Genomic DNA, 16,028 nt, shown 5'->3' on the forward strand with positions numbered 1-16,028 from the left:
TCTAGAAGGCCCCTGAAATCATCTAATATAAAACAGTTCATTCCCTCTTTCTTTTTAGAGGAAGGGCAGGAAGCCGAGTGAACCAACTTTATTTTCAGGTCACAGGGGATCAGTGGGATGACTCATACAGACAGCCATTCACACCTACAGCCAAGTCAGAGTAGCCACTTATTAGTTTAACCCGCTTGTCTTTGGACTGTGGGAGGATTTAGTTGCCATCATAATGATGATGTAGTCCAAAACCACTAACCTTGAAGTAATAAAGTAGTTGAAAAAAACTGAAGAAAAGAATGTGTCTCATCTTACATAGTTAAGTTCAGAGGAGGGAACTGGTATTGAGTTACACAGCTCCTGTTGTTTACACGTTGGCTGGCCTGTTACAGAAGACAGGGATGGAAAATAGCATTCCCCATTAATGGTCACAGCCTTGAGATAGATAAAAGTGAGTCCCTCAGCAGGGTCTGTTTCTCCTAATGATGCAAAGAAAAAAAAATCCTTAATGGGTTCCAACGAAGACTGCCTCCCACCACAACAACCTATAGAGCACTATGTTTGCATTATTAAACAGATCCCTGGGACCTCTGGGATCCTGTAGTTTTAAAGACGTTCATTTAAAAATACTGCAAAATGCTGAACATCTCCTACGACTATCAGGAGCAAGTTGGGGTGATTTCGGATAGACGGCTGAACATTTCTGAAGAACCGCGTGTTCCTTTTTTTTTTTTTTAAATCTTCTTTTGGATTTCACTGGACTACCGCCTAACAAAACCTCCATATTAACAGCCCAGTTTATTTCCAAATACCTGAAATCACGCACTGGTACACACACAATGAAACACAGAGCCCGTTGATTTAGGGGACTCAGTTAAATGGGATTTACTCAATCAATTCAATGAAATTAATTGAAAAATAAAACCTTATTTTGGCTTTTGAGTAGCGTGCGCCAAAGGGGATTTTGCGCAAGTCCTGCGTGTGCATACCAGCTACGCAAACAAAGGGTTCCATGGTGTAATGGTTAGCACTCTGGACTTTGAATCCAGCGATCCGAGTTCAAATCTCGGTGGAACCTGTCGCTTTTCACTTTGAGATGGCATCAAATTGGCCTACTGGATGAGTACATCATCCATAATCAGTCGACGTAATCGGCATAAAAAGATTTAAGGTTTGTTATGGAAATGCTTATTTGGGCCCCTGCATGTGTTTAATCCTGCTTGATGTTAGATCAAATTGCGAAGTTTTTGTGGTGTCCTGCTTTGGGAGGCTATTGCAATTTGCGACTGTTTGGAAAACCCTACCTGATTCAACCTAAAGCGTTTACCTAATCAATCGAAGAAGTAAGAATGGCTTCAATAAATTAATCCAGTCAGAAGAATAAATGTCAGGCATAGTTTACATATAGAAAAAAAATGCATGTGAAATAGTGTTTCAGTTTTAACTGTGTCAGGTGTAGAGGTGTAAATTACACTGCTGTTTACACAAATCATAATCTTGCATCACAACTGAACCTCATCCTGGTTTGTTTTGTTTGATGGACCTTAGGAAGTCGAGGCGAGATCGTCAGTTCAGCGTGCAGGGGAAACACCTTGGGTCACAACTAAACTCGTGGTTCATTGTATGATTCATGGCACCGTGTCTAACACTTTTACTCTCAAGAGCAAATACTTAAAAATAGTAGAGAGAGAATGATGAGACAAAACTTTGCAAGTAAAGGAATAAAAGGCGTATTTCAATAAAATGTGTTTGTCTTGAATGAAGAATACTTTTGTTTTTGTATATAAAAAAATGTACATTGGTTTCATACCACTCTTCAGCCACTAATATTTTTAAAAAGCAAGTATTTCATTTCATATACATGCGGGTTAACTATAGTAGCTATAGTAACTATGGTAAACGGTATAATAAAGAAAACAAACCTGTTGTATTTGTCCACATATGTGTTTTCCCTCTCGACCAGCAGGGGGCGCCGCATCCCTTGATGTGTGACAGGCAGAGCCTTTGAAAGTTGAAAGTTCAGTTGAGCGTTGGTTCTGGTCACAGGCAGACGTGTGACGTATGGTGACGTTCCGTTACGTGTTTCTTGGCGGGACGGCGTCGTTATAAAATTAAGTCGCGCGGCGTAAACAGTTTGATGTGTTACAGCTGGTGACATTTTGATAAGCAAAAAATTGTTAACTTTAACGGGCGAGTGTAACGACGACGCCAGGGACTAACCTCTGCTTCTTTGTCTTCTTTTTTTAATCTTGACATAAGAGCGTTAACCCAACTCAATCGAGGTAAGACTTATATGTAAACCGAAGTAGTTTTAACGCTAAGTTATAACCAGCTGAAAACACGTTAAATGACGTTATATGAAAATAATGCATGTGTTTACTCTCCTGTGTAGTGACTCGGGTGCTTGTTCTTAGTTTGAGGATTCACTTTATTTTTCTGTAACGGTACACTCACCGGGCACTTCGTTAGGTAAACGTTGCTAGCACTAGGTTCGACCCCCAGAACTGCCTTCCTTATTCATGGTCTATGTTGGCACGATAGCATCACACAGTTGCTGCAGATTTGCAGCCGTTGCACATTCATAATGAGTATCTCCAAGTCCAGTTCATCCCAGATTTGGTGTATTAGATTGAGATCTGGCGCCTGAGGAAAGCGGACTCACTATCTTAGCCAAGAAGCCAGTCTGAGATAATGTGAGATTTGTGACATTGTGTAATGATACTGTTCTTAATAGCAGTCATAAGTTGGATTCAGTGTAGTTATAAAAGGATTGACTTGGTTAGGAACAATACTCAGGAACGCTGTGGTATTTAATTGATTTTCAGCTAAGAGACCCAAAGTGTACAAAGAATCTCTAACAGGCCATTACACCACAGACAGCAGCCTGAACCATTGAAACAAGCCAGTATGGATGCTTTAATGTAATTTACACCAAATCCTGACCTTACCATCTGAAATTTAGAATAGAAGTCAACATTCATTAGACCAGTAATTTTTTTTTTGCCAATCTTCTGTTGTCATGTGCTTGTGCAAACTGTAGCCTTAGTTTCCTGTTTTTAGTTGACAGGAGTGGCCCCCATTGTGGCCTTCTGCTGCTGTAGTAAATCTGTTTCATGTAGTGCATTCAGAGATGCTCTTCTGCATACCTTGGTTGTAACGAGTGATTATTACTTGGTCATTCTACCCTTCCTCTGACATTAACACTGTGTTTTACCCCAGAACACTGCCATTGACTGGACAGTTTCTTTTTCAGATCATTCTCTATAAACACTAGAGATGGTTCTGTGGGGAAATCCTAGTAGATCTCCAGTATCTAAACTACTCAGACCAGCCCATCTAACACCAACAATCGTGCCGTGTTTAAAGTAATGTCAATCAGCTTTCTTCTTCATTCTGATTTTAAGTTTGAACTTCAGCAAGTCAGCTTGACCATCTCTGTATGCTTAAATGTATTGAGCTGAGAGTTTTTTCTCCTCCTGAGACTCACTGTTCAAAACGTATTAGTTTTCTGAAGACATGACCTTTTCATACATATACATCTTTTTTTAGTTCTTAATTTTTTAATGACTGGGCTATTATGTGTAAAAATGTAATAGCCAAACTTAATTCTTTAAAAAGAAAGATTAAACACATTGGGATGTTGTCTCACACACACAGTTATATGAGTGTAATGCACAGTGAAATGCTTATATATCAGGTCCTTATACGAGTAAAGTGGAAGACATAAATAGAGAAGAATCACTGAACTCATTTAATGGTTGGTTAACATTATGAACTAGTAGTTCAGCTATAGGCCAATTATCCAGAAGTCGGTTAATATGTTGTGGGCAAGGGTGGGCTTTGTTTCTTTTAAAACGTTAAAATGAGCATTAAAGAGAGTGAAACCAACTCCTTGCTGAAGGTGCATGAGTGTTCTCCTGCTTGTCTTCAGTTTTACCCTCCTGTCCGACAGGTGGCGGTACTGAACTTGTAGGCTGGTTTGCTAATCCCTGACAAAGAAAAACAATAACAATTTAACGCGGTGACAAAACTGATTACTAGTGATGGGCAGATGAAGCCCCATGAAGCACTGAAGCTTTTCATCCAATTGGTTCACCCCAACGCGAAGCTTCATGAAGCTTCATTTGCTCTAGCAGGACACCTACTGGACGTAAAAAATAATAGCTGGCATGAATTTGAAGAGTGTGGCATTTTGCACACAGCCTGTAAATGTCAACAACAAAAGGAGTGTGTAAAACATGTATATTGTAGTGATGGCAGTATACTGTGTATATTTATACTGGCAGTATGGAAAATGATTATTTGGAAATGCTTGAAATGGAAATGATCATTTACTGTGAGGTGAGGTGTGGTTGGGGTGTGGACAGTAGTTGTGCTTTTGTAACGTTGAGGTATGGACAGCTACACACTGAGGCTTTGAGCCTCAGTCCTGCCTGTTCACATTTTATTCTGTAAAAACTACATTTTCACTGCTTTTATGGCCTTTTTAGTGGGGAGAACATAGCTGGGATTTAATGATTTAACAAATCTTTTAAATCCTTTGTCCTCCACAATGCTAAATAGCTGTGAGTCCTCAATCACCATGCTGACCAGGTCTTCATCTATTTGAGATTGTTCTCCTGAGGAAAGACAATAAAGATAAAGCACAAATATAAATATCACACACGTAACTTATTACAGCTGTATAATATTGTTATATTATTTAGTAACATTACTGCATGCTATATTATCATGGCATTTGATGGCTCACCTGGTCTTGCTCCACAATCGGTGTCCCCCTTATTCTCATGCAAAGCTCTGTAGTGCCTAAGCATGGATGAGGTGTTGTTGTTATATCCCAGCTCCCTGGCACATAGCAAACACTTCACCTTGTACAAAAGTACAGACAGCTTAACATAAATTGTATTGCACCATCAGTATTATGAAAATACATCTTCTGTAGAAATTTACATACCTTGTTGGGAGGAATAAGATCAAAATGTTCCCACACAGGGGAGGACATCCTCCTCTTCTTAGCTGGCTCCATTCTCTCCTGACTTTCTCTCCTCACTCTCATAAACCTCCAAACTGTCTCCAAACTCTCACTAACCGCAACTCTCCATCAAACACCCACATTTTTGAATGAAGTCTGAGGGGTTTATATCGCTGTCATATCTCGCGGCAAAGTTCGAACCACTTCATGAACCAGTCACGTGGTACAGCCGGGCAGCGAGGCTTCGGACGTCATCATTTTCAGCTCCTCCCATAAATGAAGCAAGCCTCGATACGCGCTTCGCGGAAACGCCCCCTCCATTACTCGACACACGCTCCGAAGCCTCGATACAGAACGTCCCATCACTACTGATTACCTATTGCGCATTTTCTTGCTAATTAACAACCGCATTTCACACAGATGAAAGCTTGTGAAGAGTTGTAACTCGCCGTTACACTGAGCGACTGACGTTAACTAGCAAGTGTAACGCCGAAGCTAACAGAGGTTCAGCAGACAGTGCTTATTTGATGTCATTTGGACTTGAAGCATCATCAATTCCGTTAAGAGAGGTAAAAAAATTTATTTTAAATAAACCGATATTAGTTTTAGCGCTACGCTGACAGCTGCTGAAAAGGGCCGCTGTAACCGTATAAAGACGAGCATCAACTCTGATTAAGGCTGCTGTATGTGTGTGTACAGCGCAGAAGCAGAGCTGCACTGAAGTACAGTTTCAGCTTCTACGACATCAGAAGCCTACGCTTTACTTTGTGTGACTGTAAAACTGATGGGTGACAAATTACTGCGGGTGCTTTTACACAGGTGCTAAGCATAGCACCGTGAAGCGATTGAACTACCAGTGATGATGATTTTATATAAGATGACTGGAGCGGCAGGTTAGTGATTTGAGAAGTGGTTTCACTGTGTCGCAATGAACAGGTGGCAGGAGTCTCAGTCACAGAAGCCTCTTTGCTCGTATCTTGGCTGCGTTTCCGTGCATTATCTGAAGATTGACACTTGCACAACAAAACTGCTTACTGTTTGCAAACCACTGAGCTCAGTGGTTACGGTGGAGGCGTACAGCAAGGAAACCAGACAATTCATTGGTGCAACCTGCAGAATCTGCCTGGATTTTCTTTTTCTACATAACGTTGTGCAGTTTTCTGGTCAACTGAAAAACCATCGGTCTGTCTGTCTGCCCGCTGGCCACCACTCACAACCACTTGATCACAAGGTGATTGCATTGGTCGTTTAATAGGAGGCAGTCTTCTGTATTCAGTCACAGTTTGCCAGTCAGAAATATACTTGTTATCAAATACTTGCTGTCTAATTTATAAATGCAGACAGATTGCCAACATGTCGCCATCAGTTTGAACAAGTCTTTGTTAATAAGGAGACTCGACTCAAATGGCTTCCAGCTGGTTGTATTCTGGTCATATTCCTATAGAGCAGAAAGGCTGCTGAGCACAAATTTAACAGTTAAAAGTGAATTTCTGTTGACGTCTACGAGGACACAAATTCACATTTGGTATTTTCAGACAGCTTATCACTGTTAACTGTTGTATTATCAGGAACAGATTGGATGTAATTAACAACAACTGTAATTAAAATTCAGTTGCATACAGTTGGCCTGTCTGTCTTATGGCAGTACAGCTATGCCAGGTTTATTGACAGTGTTGGTGTGCTTATTGGATAAAACAGACAAAGTTTAACTTTGAGAACATAATTGGTTATTTTAAAAGCTATTGAAACTTAGTATATCATAAAATCTTAATGCATATCAAATTGTGATAATATTTTATTGTGGGGTATTTGCCGATCCCCACTTAAAATATGATATTTTTATACAAGCTTGTTTCTGCCAAGTGGGACTATTAATAAGACACTAAGCCAGAATTTCTTATCACAATCTCAACATTTTGACTTACTAATTGAAATCTCAAATAATTTTTTCACATGTTTGAGTTGATAAGTTTGTATTTTGAAACAGCCTTCCTCAGCTTGGCTGCTGAAAACTTAAGTTTAACTCTGTCTTGCTCATGATTTGTGGCCTTTTTTTTTTTTTTTTTTTTTTTTTTTTTTTTGCACCAGCTGCATGTATGAATTATGAATGAGTGTAAGGCTGTATGATGTGTTTTGTATGTTGAGATGAGTATACTTGTTTCGGCCACTGAAACAAAAAACCAAAAAAAAAAACTTGATGACTGGCAGACTTCAAGTTAAATGCCATTATTTTCTGTATATTAGTGCATATTAGTCAGACTGAGTTTTAATGAGCTATAGTTTCTTATGTTGGATTAAACCCACATTTCTGCGGTCTGATTTGTCTCTCCAGGAATCTTCACTCGTTTTTTTTTTTCTTTTTTTTTTTTTTTTTTTTTTTTTGGTGATGGAGTCATCTGACAGCCAGGGGAAACTCAATCACATGGTGGAGACTATGGAGCCAAATGATGTTCCTGCTGCTGAAGGTGCCACCGGACAGAAAGACACGTCACCTGTAGACATGCTGAGGTTTGTATCTCTCACCCCAACATTGGTGTTGAAGGTCAGTTTTTGATCCAGCTGTGCCGCACACGTCACCTCTGGTCTTTACTTTCTTTACAGAATAAAGCAACAGATGTCCAACCAGTGCTTTGAGATGGCAGTACAGCTCAACGCAGGTATAAAACAATTTTCTTGAATAAATTTGTTTTTATTTTTTAAGAGCAAAAATGGAAATTAATTTTAAGTTTCCCCTGATAGAAAAAAATAAAAGGTCATGCAGCACATCTGAAGCAGAGAGAGACTTGTGAGTATTTGATGTTTTAAAGCCAAATGTTAAATAGAAAAGGGAAAAAAAGATGTTGACACTTGTTCGTTTCAGGCCAGAATATATCGGTGAGCTTGAAAGGGTGAAGACGCTTCATTTTAACAGCACACTGACCCTGCACAGGTAAACTGCTGCTTGTATTATTTGTTTTTGGAGTTCAGATGTTCTCATGTTTTTCGTGACAGATCATTGATTGTCTCTGTCTTTCAGAATGCAGATGTGGCACGCTATCGGAGAAAAGCTGAACTGGAGTGACTCTGAAGCAGAGTAAGTCAACTGACAACATACAGAAACAGCTGAAATATTTAATTATTTTTATCAAAACATTTGTTTTGTTTTTTTTCCCTCAGTGCTCTGAAAGCCATAAGTGACCGCTGCATGGGTCTTTGTTCACACATAAAACACCTTCAACAGGTGAGCAGCTTAAGTCTGTGTTCTTCTTTGAAGTGCTTTGTGTGTTTAAAATTTTATGGGATTTCCTATATTAGACAATTTGTTTTGTTAGGGTATTGTAATCACTTATAGTATTGTGCAAAGGTCTTGAGTCAACCCTCATTTGATATTTTGCTTGGAAAATGGATAATGTGTTCTGATCTTTATTGAAACATGAAAACGTTCATGGAAGTGCAGTGTATATAAGGCAAACACAGGATCTGTCCAAGTCAATACTTGGCATGACGACCTTTATTCTTCAACATAAATGCTACAGGTTAAAGTGCTACTTAAAGTTGAGGGTTTTATACCCTAATCTACTATTTATTTTTCCAACAGGAGTCCAAAAAACTTCAAGATGAGGTTACAGAAATACAGAAGAACAGACTTGGTATGCTTTACGAGAAAGAAATCGGATGTCTTTCACAGTTAAAGTTCTTAGTTATTTATTGTTTCGACTCCAGATTAAAGTAGTACTTTCTGCTTGCAGAGATGAAACGGCTCACGCATGAGAAGATCAAACACATGGAGGAGTCTTCAAAGAAAGAGTATCCAGACATGGAAAAGTACAAAGCTGCGTTGGAGAAAGGCCAAGCAAACCTGGAAAAATATAAAAAGATGGCCATCATGACCCAAAATGTCCTCAGGGTAAACTTTAGAAAAAACAGTCGGTACAGTTTATGACTGAATGTATGATACTCACTCGCAGTTTTGTTGGTTGTATGTTAATGTTTGTTTTCCTCTTCAGGGCATTCTCTTGGCCTGTAAAGTCAACTGGCTTGATGATCCCAAACTTCGAGACATCGCCATGACACTCGAGGAGTTTCCCATCTCTGAGTAAAGATGGTGTGTGTGTGTGTGTGTGTGCGTGTGTGTGTGTGTCAAACTGTTTCAAAAACAGTTTGTTTAATCTTGAAAAAGTAAAAGCAATGCCGCCAGATCGCCACCAGAGGGCGCGGAGGAAGCGAGCCAACAGATGAAACCTGCAGCTCAGCGTGTCACTGAAGAAGAGAAGGAGCAGCATAGAGGAAGGACTACACGTGTTTACAAAGTCCAGCCAGCCTTACTCTGGATAATTACTTACAATTTGGATTTTTGTAGCTCTTTAAGTAGGACAAAATAAAGTAAAATGCCGAAGGTCAAAGCGGTGAAGAAAAGCAGACAGCACCAAGAGGTCAAAAACCAAGGTACGTTTCTGAACGGGGTGCGTTAGCATTAGCATGTTAGCATGCCAGACTTTAGAGACGGGGTCAGTCATCGTGTCTGTGCAGTGTTTGCATATTGAGCTGGTGTATCGCTGTTTTAGCAGTCACAGCATTTAACATGAAGCACTGCTGTAACTGTCGTCACTTGTGTTGACGTGGAAACGTTTTAGTGACTCCAGCCCACCAGCTACTTCAATTAAAAGGTTTCTTTTGAAAGTTTCTTTTCCTGCAAATTGTTAATTTGTGCTAACTGCGATATTTAGTCCAGCTGCTTCCGCTGTTATTTTCTGTATGCATTGTTTAGGAGGTGAACAAATGACGTAAACACAAATTGTTTATGCTTAATCAAGATCAGAGAAACATAACTGACTGTAACAGTTCTAACATGTAGATTTATTACTACTGTTTTGCAATATTATGAATGTAAATATTCACCAAAGAGGCTTATGTATGAAGAAATGTTGAAAGTCATTCCTGATATGTAAATAAATGTCTTTTGTCATTATGTTAAAATGCTCGTTTTGATTTTTTTTCTCTTTTTTTTTTTTCATGGTGGTGGTTATTTCATTTGCAAGCACCCTGAACCTCAACTGTCAATGAAAAATGTTTACTGATAACAGAGCAACAAACTCAGCCAGACTCTTGTTTGGGGCTTGGTGGTGTCAGAATCCCTGATACTTTTTAAGGGCCCAGCCACAAAAATATTTAAGCTATACTGAAGTCAAATCATGAGGCTGAGCCAGTAATTCATTACTGTTCATGCAAACCAGACCACTGATCCTGACTAATTCATTGCAGGCTGAAACAAACCTCAGTCCACCACGAGTTCTTGGAAAGGTGGCCTTCCTTGATTCTTGGCAGCTATTGGAAGAGAGCCAGACTTTATGAAGCTTTCTGTTGTTTGGTATTGTCTGTTGGAAAAACATCAAACTAATCAAAATGTCACTCTGGTCACTCTGCGAGATGCGTTTGATATTTGTAATAAGTAGTCGTGACTGACCGTGGAAGGTGGGGGAATTGGTGCTGCAACTTTACAGTATGCATTTTATTCCACAGGAATAGATGGGCATGGAGAAACGGGAGCAACATTGAAAGTCCACAAAAGCAGTTTAACACTGAAATGATAAGCAGTTACTTCTGCCTCGGATCTGAGTCTGTATGCATGAATTTAAATGAAATTAGAAGTATGACCATCTGGAAACTTAGTTGATGAACAGGCAGGCTGAACTGTAAACTCATTCCTACCTGAAGGCTGAGAGAAGTGCAGAAGATTTTTAAAAAGGAGGATGGATGCAAAGAAAAATGGCATCTTGGTGCCAATTATGAGCGCAGGAAATTATTATATTTTTTAACCTGTAGCCGTGGTCATGTTTCTCAGCGGTTTCTGGACGGGATTGTGTGATTCCTTAATACTGTCTCACTGCCAGGTGAATGTTAACCCCACTGAACAAAAAGCAGTGCAATGTTCACCCATCTGCAAAAGATGCAGTGTTTGAGTAATGATGATTATAAAATTTTCAGGAGCTGTTTATCTGCAAAATGAGCCTTGGGGGTTTCTTGCTGTGTATATACAGAAGGAGGACTGTAGTGCATTAAAATCCAATTTAGTAGAAACTGTGAAAAATGGCTCATATTCATCTTAGCAAGGGAACAAGCAAAAAAGTATAGTATAATGTTTAGATTTTGCAAGAGCTTCATAGATGTTTTTCATGGGACTAGATGAGCTGGCAAGGATGGACTTATCCTTGGCTTAAAATGTGAGCTTAGGACATATAAACAGATATAATTGTTCATATATAAATGACCATAGTCGTCACACATGACCAGCATGCAGTGCTCAGTTTGCTCTCTGTTGCAGGGATCATGTTCAACACTGGCATCGGCCAGCACATCCTGAAGAATCCTCTGGTTGTCAATGGGATTATTGAAAAGGTGGGAAGTACTTGCTGATGCTGCTACAGACAAAAATTTTAACAAATATTCACAAAATGTAAAATATGTGTTTTAAAAAAAAGAAGTGGACAATCATGCAGAGGCTGCTGATCTAACTGAACTGTGACGCATCTCTTTTTCAGGCTGCTTTGAGGCCGACAGACGTGGTGCTCGAGGTGGGACCTGGTACTGGTAACATGACGGTTAAGCTGCTGGAAAAAGCCAAAAAAGTAAGAGCCTCAAACTGTCGGGGGTCTCGCTCCAAGAACTCACACTACACCTTTATGCAAGCCTTTTTTCAAACATGTTGTGATACACAATGTCAGTAAATACAGATATTTTTAAACCTATATTTAACAGAGAATTGTGTAAACATATTTAATATTGACACTGAAAATCCAATTAGTTTGTTTTACATTCTCATTATTATTTGTTATGAGATGTTCTGTAACTTATTAAGCCCCAACTAAATTGCAAATGGGACAAAAAGTTGCACAAAATCCTTTCAAACCACCAAAAGTTTAATTCATTTTTGAGATTTGAGATTTTATAAAATTTAGCAAACACCAAAAATGAATTGCATATTGTGGATAATTTGCATGAAAAGGAGCATATACATCAAAATGTATTTTCAGTGGTGCAGTCAAAGTTTTAAGTATCCCAGAAAGTCACACTTTATTTTTCAAAATCACCAGTGGAGCTGTGACAGACGGTGGAGACGATATTTAGTAACTCATGTGGATTAACTCTACAATCAACATATATTTGGTTCGATTCCAGGAGGAGGTACAAATGCATCTGATGTGTAAAAATAAATAAGAAAAAATTAAAATAAATAAATCTAAATCAAAAAGCCCAGGGCCAGTATTTTAATTGCTTGCAGACAGTTGCAGAAAGCACGTATGAATGCATGTTTCTGTTATATTGTTTCTTGGAGAATGCTTGGAGCACACGTGCGTAGTTGGTAGATCTCAGCATGGTGTCTTTACAGACAGGTCCACGTTGTCACAGTTAATTGGAGAGGACACAGAGTGCTCCTTTTACCCTGTAATGATAACATTTACACCCCCAAAAAGACCCTCCACACACTTGGAAAGTATAAAACTGCCATAAGACTACACAGACCGCACTCCCGGAGTTTGTCTGGTATTTCGGTTCACTTTGGTGTTTGTTCGGTGCTGCAGTGACTGCAGATTTTTAAAAGTGACTCGCCGTTTTTGCAGGTAGTCGCCTGCGAGTTGGACTGCAGATTGGTGGCTGAACTTCAGAAGAGAGTACAGTGCACGTGAGTGAACAAAGCAGTGCTGCTCTTACATATACTGTGCTTAAAAGTCGTATTTGAATATAAAGTGATCTAATAAAATTATTGTTTTCTCCATCAGACCCTTACAAGCCAAGCTTCAGATATTAATTGGAGATGTGCTAAAAACAGATCTGCCTTTCTTTGACGTCTGTGTGGCTAACTTACCTTACCAGGTACGGACGTGTTTCTGCCAAATCCACACAAGTCTTTCAGTGTCTTGCATTGCACTTGGACCAAACACAGTTTCTCTTTGTGCAGATTTCATCACCTTTTGTCTTCAAGCTCCTGCTGCACCGGCCTTTCTTCAGGTGAGACACAGCTGGAGGTCCATAGAGGAAGTTTGATCGTCTTTTCTCGTATCCCTGCTGTGTTAAGTGCCTGTTATTTATTTATTTTCCTCCAGGTGTGCAGTCTTGATGTTCCAGCGAGAGTTCGCCATGCGCCTGGTTGCCAAGCCTGGAGACAAACTGTACTGCAGACTTTCCATCAACACACAGCTTCTGGCTCGTGTAGACCATCTCATGAAGGTCAGCATCCGCTCTCTGATGGTTGTCTAATGCTAACAGCAACTCTCTAGACCAACGGTCCCCAACCTTTTTTGCGCCACGGACCGGTTTATGCCCGACAATATTTTCATGGACCGGCCTTTAAGGTGTCGCGGATAAATACAACAAAATAAAACTAGTACCGGTACCGAAAAAAAGAAAAAATATTCATAACACACGTGAAAAGACCCAGGAAAACAGAGTAAACAATAAAAACGATAACAAAATAACGCTGAAAACAGATTAAAAACCCTGAAAACTATACATTTCACACCTGAACCTCAACTCTTGCGGCTCGGTACCAAGCGACTCACGGACCGGTACCGGTCCGAGGCCCGGGGGTTGGGGACCGCTGCTCTAGACCATATGTCTCAGTGTTAATGTGTATTTTCAATGTTATCAGGTAGGGAAGAATAATTTCCGCCCCCCTCCGAAAGTGGAGTCGAGCGTCGTCAGGATAGAACCCAAAAATCCTCCTCCTCCAGTGAACTTCCAGGTGAGCTTTGATTGTTAACGAATCCTACTGTGGAGGAGTATTCATTAAAAATATAAGTTAGACTGAAGGTGTATGTTGTTTTTATTCTAGGAGTGGGACGGCCTTGTCAGAATAGCCTTTGTAAGGAAAAACAAAACCCTCAACGCAGCTTTTAAGTGAGTAGCTCTCAAACTGTTCAGTCAAAAGTGGGTGTGGTCAAGAGCAGATGGTCATGTGATCTTGTGTCCTGTAGGTCCGCTGCAGTGGAGCAGATGCTGGAGAAGAACTACAGAATTCACTGTTCTCTTCACAATACGGTGAGTCAAGTTTTTAAATAAACGACTCCTCAGCCCTCTTTAAAGATCTCGCCCGCTCCCTGTTTCTCTGCTTTTAATCAGGAATCTTTTTGTGCATCTTCACAGGAAGTCCCAGCTGACTTCAGCATTAGCAAAAAAATCGAGAGTGTCCTTCAGGAAGCAGATTTCAGTGAGAAGAGAGCCAGGTCGATGGACATTGATGACTTCATGGTGTAAGCTGACATTCTCCACCTTGAAACGCCACAGCCTGTAGCTTTTAGTGTGCTTTCCCTACACTTCCTTTGTAATTACATAGTAAAAAATGCCTCTTTTCCCACTATTACCTACTCGACTCTATTCTCTTGCATTACAATTGAGCACCTCTAGTATGGTTGGCTCAAGAGTCCTGTGATGTAATTTGTATGTGACACAAACGCAACAGTCGAGCACATCAAAGCGATAGCATTACCTGCTCAATCAGGGGCTTTTTTTTCAGACTTGGGGTAAAGATAAGAGCCAGAATGAGTCACTCCCTGACCAATCAGTGGCATGCGGTCTATTTATGTCCCATTTTCAGCTCGACTCTACTTGCTTTGAACCCCAATGAAGAGTTTTGTTGTTGTTTTTTCTGGTTTTTTTTCTTCTAAGTAATTGGTACCAGGTTTTACCAACTAATGGAAAACTCAAAAAATTCAGATTAGAACTTGGCATGTAACATATGTACACGAATATGACAGGAGTCTATTGTACATTATAAACGGCAGGCTGCATGTGGTCGTTAAAGGCTTCACTGTTCTAATGTGTTCAATTGTCTTTTCTTCATCATCCTCAGACTGCTGCATGCGTTCAACTCTGCAGGAATCCACTTCTCCTAACTCTGATGAGAAGATCTTCACATCTTTCAAAATTGTCACGCAAGGGAGAATTTTGTGGTCAGATCAGGGAAGAACAAACGCCTGTCTGGTTCAGCCCCTGGAGCCATGTTTGACGGAACTGAAATTTAAGATATTGAAATGGTTGAATGAAATATACAAATAATATCAGATGCATTTAAAGTGCTCATATTGAGTGCTATTTTACATTTGTGAAAATATGACCTGTAAAAACTTTGAGCACAGATACTTTAAAGCCTCTTACTGGTCTGAGTTTGTTCTTTGTCCAAAAAGTTTAGAAAACCAGATGTTTTCTAAACAACAGATTTTCCTATTCATGAAAAGTGTAGACATCTTACATTGTTTTTTATGTAACTCTCAATAATGCAGAGTTACTCCTGCGTAACAGGTGCCCTTTAACAAGAATCAATATTCCCCGTCGCACTACATAAACAATTTGATTGCTTTCATTAGAAGTCTTGCTTTATGCTTTTGTCCTGACTTTTTTTCTGTTTTTGAACGTTTGTACCAGAAAAGAAATCTTTTAATGGTATGACTGCCATGAATATAACTACATGTAAAGAAACTAGAAATATTAAAACATAGTCTGGATAAGCTCAGAACAAGGATAATCAATTAATGAGTTACTAAAGAACAGACTGAGGGGTATAAAAACGCAATAAATGTTATGAAAGAAAATGGTGACCATTTGTTTTCTAACAATAATACACGTCTATTGGAAACACCAAAGAAACATGGATACAGAAAGAACACGTGTGGAAATTGTAGTTACTCACTCTCGCCGCTGGAGGGCAGTGAATAGCAATTAATGTCTTGGTCATGTTAAGGTGGAAACATTGGCTATTGATGCTGAGATGACTTTCAAAATAAAATAAGTTTGCCATTTGAGTACAATAATACACTGCAGGCTGTTACTGTTGTAAGTTAATATTTTCCTTTTTAATATAGAATAAAACATTTTAAGTATTGACATCACGCTCTGAGGCGTCTACTACAAAGGAGGATTTCGTCTTGAGCAGGTAATTTCAGGGTTAACCCTGAATATTCTATACCGCGAAGGTGGTTCACTTACCAGGGTAAATCACTATGGTGACGTATTCTACTTTCCTCATAAGAGATCCTGCTGACCAATCAGATCTCCAGAATACAACGCTCAGCAGTGAATACAGATTCTTAGA

At 39.6% G+C, this 16,028-nt stretch overlaps 2 protein-coding genes and 1 non-coding gene across 4 annotated transcripts; all 3 read left to right on the top strand.

Annotated features, from left to right (window-relative positions):
• The first annotated feature begins 997 nt into the window (after positions 1-997).
• Positions 998-1,069, top strand: trnaq-uug (transfer RNA glutamine (anticodon UUG)). The gene has a single exon. It is a non-coding gene; the product is annotated as a tRNA-Gln (tRNA).
• A 974-nt stretch (positions 1,070-2,043) lies between these two features.
• cenph (centromere protein H) lies at positions 2,044-9,919 on the top strand. Of its 2 annotated transcripts, none has more exons than XM_026186642.1 (10): positions 2,044-2,273; positions 7,356-7,471; positions 7,565-7,620; positions 7,703-7,748; positions 7,824-7,892; positions 7,980-8,036; positions 8,120-8,183; positions 8,541-8,592; positions 8,692-8,849; positions 8,950-9,919. In XM_026186642.1, exons 2-10 carry the CDS (start codon positions 7,386-7,388, stop codon positions 9,040-9,042), a joined length of 681 nt encoding a protein of 226 aa, XP_026042427.1. In that variant the 5' UTR covers positions 2,044-2,273; positions 7,356-7,385; the 3' UTR covers positions 9,043-9,919. The 2 variants fall into 2 exon arrangements, with proteins under 2 accessions (XP_026042427.1, XP_026042426.1); XM_026186641.1 differs by lacking the exon at positions 2,044-2,273 and adding an exon at positions 5,300-5,532 and having other exon boundaries at positions 7,296-7,471.
• Positions 9,318-15,738, top strand: dimt1l (DIM1 dimethyladenosine transferase 1-like (S. cerevisiae)). Its single transcript, XM_026186640.1, has 12 exons — positions 9,318-9,388; positions 11,265-11,338; positions 11,482-11,568; positions 12,562-12,623; positions 12,721-12,814; positions 12,900-12,949; positions 13,045-13,168; positions 13,590-13,682; positions 13,773-13,837; positions 13,915-13,978; positions 14,084-14,190; positions 14,790-15,738. Exons 1-12 carry the CDS (start codon positions 9,331-9,333, stop codon positions 14,830-14,832), a joined length of 921 nt encoding a protein of 306 aa, XP_026042425.1. The 5' UTR covers positions 9,318-9,330; the 3' UTR covers positions 14,833-15,738.
• Positions 15,739-16,028: the final 290 nt, after the last annotated feature.

This window comes from Astatotilapia calliptera, chromosome 12 (genome assembly GCF_900246225.1).
Source record: "Astatotilapia calliptera chromosome 12, fAstCal1.2, whole genome shotgun sequence".
In the NCBI taxonomy this organism is placed as follows: domain Eukaryota; kingdom Metazoa; phylum Chordata; class Actinopteri; order Cichliformes; family Cichlidae; genus Astatotilapia; species Astatotilapia calliptera.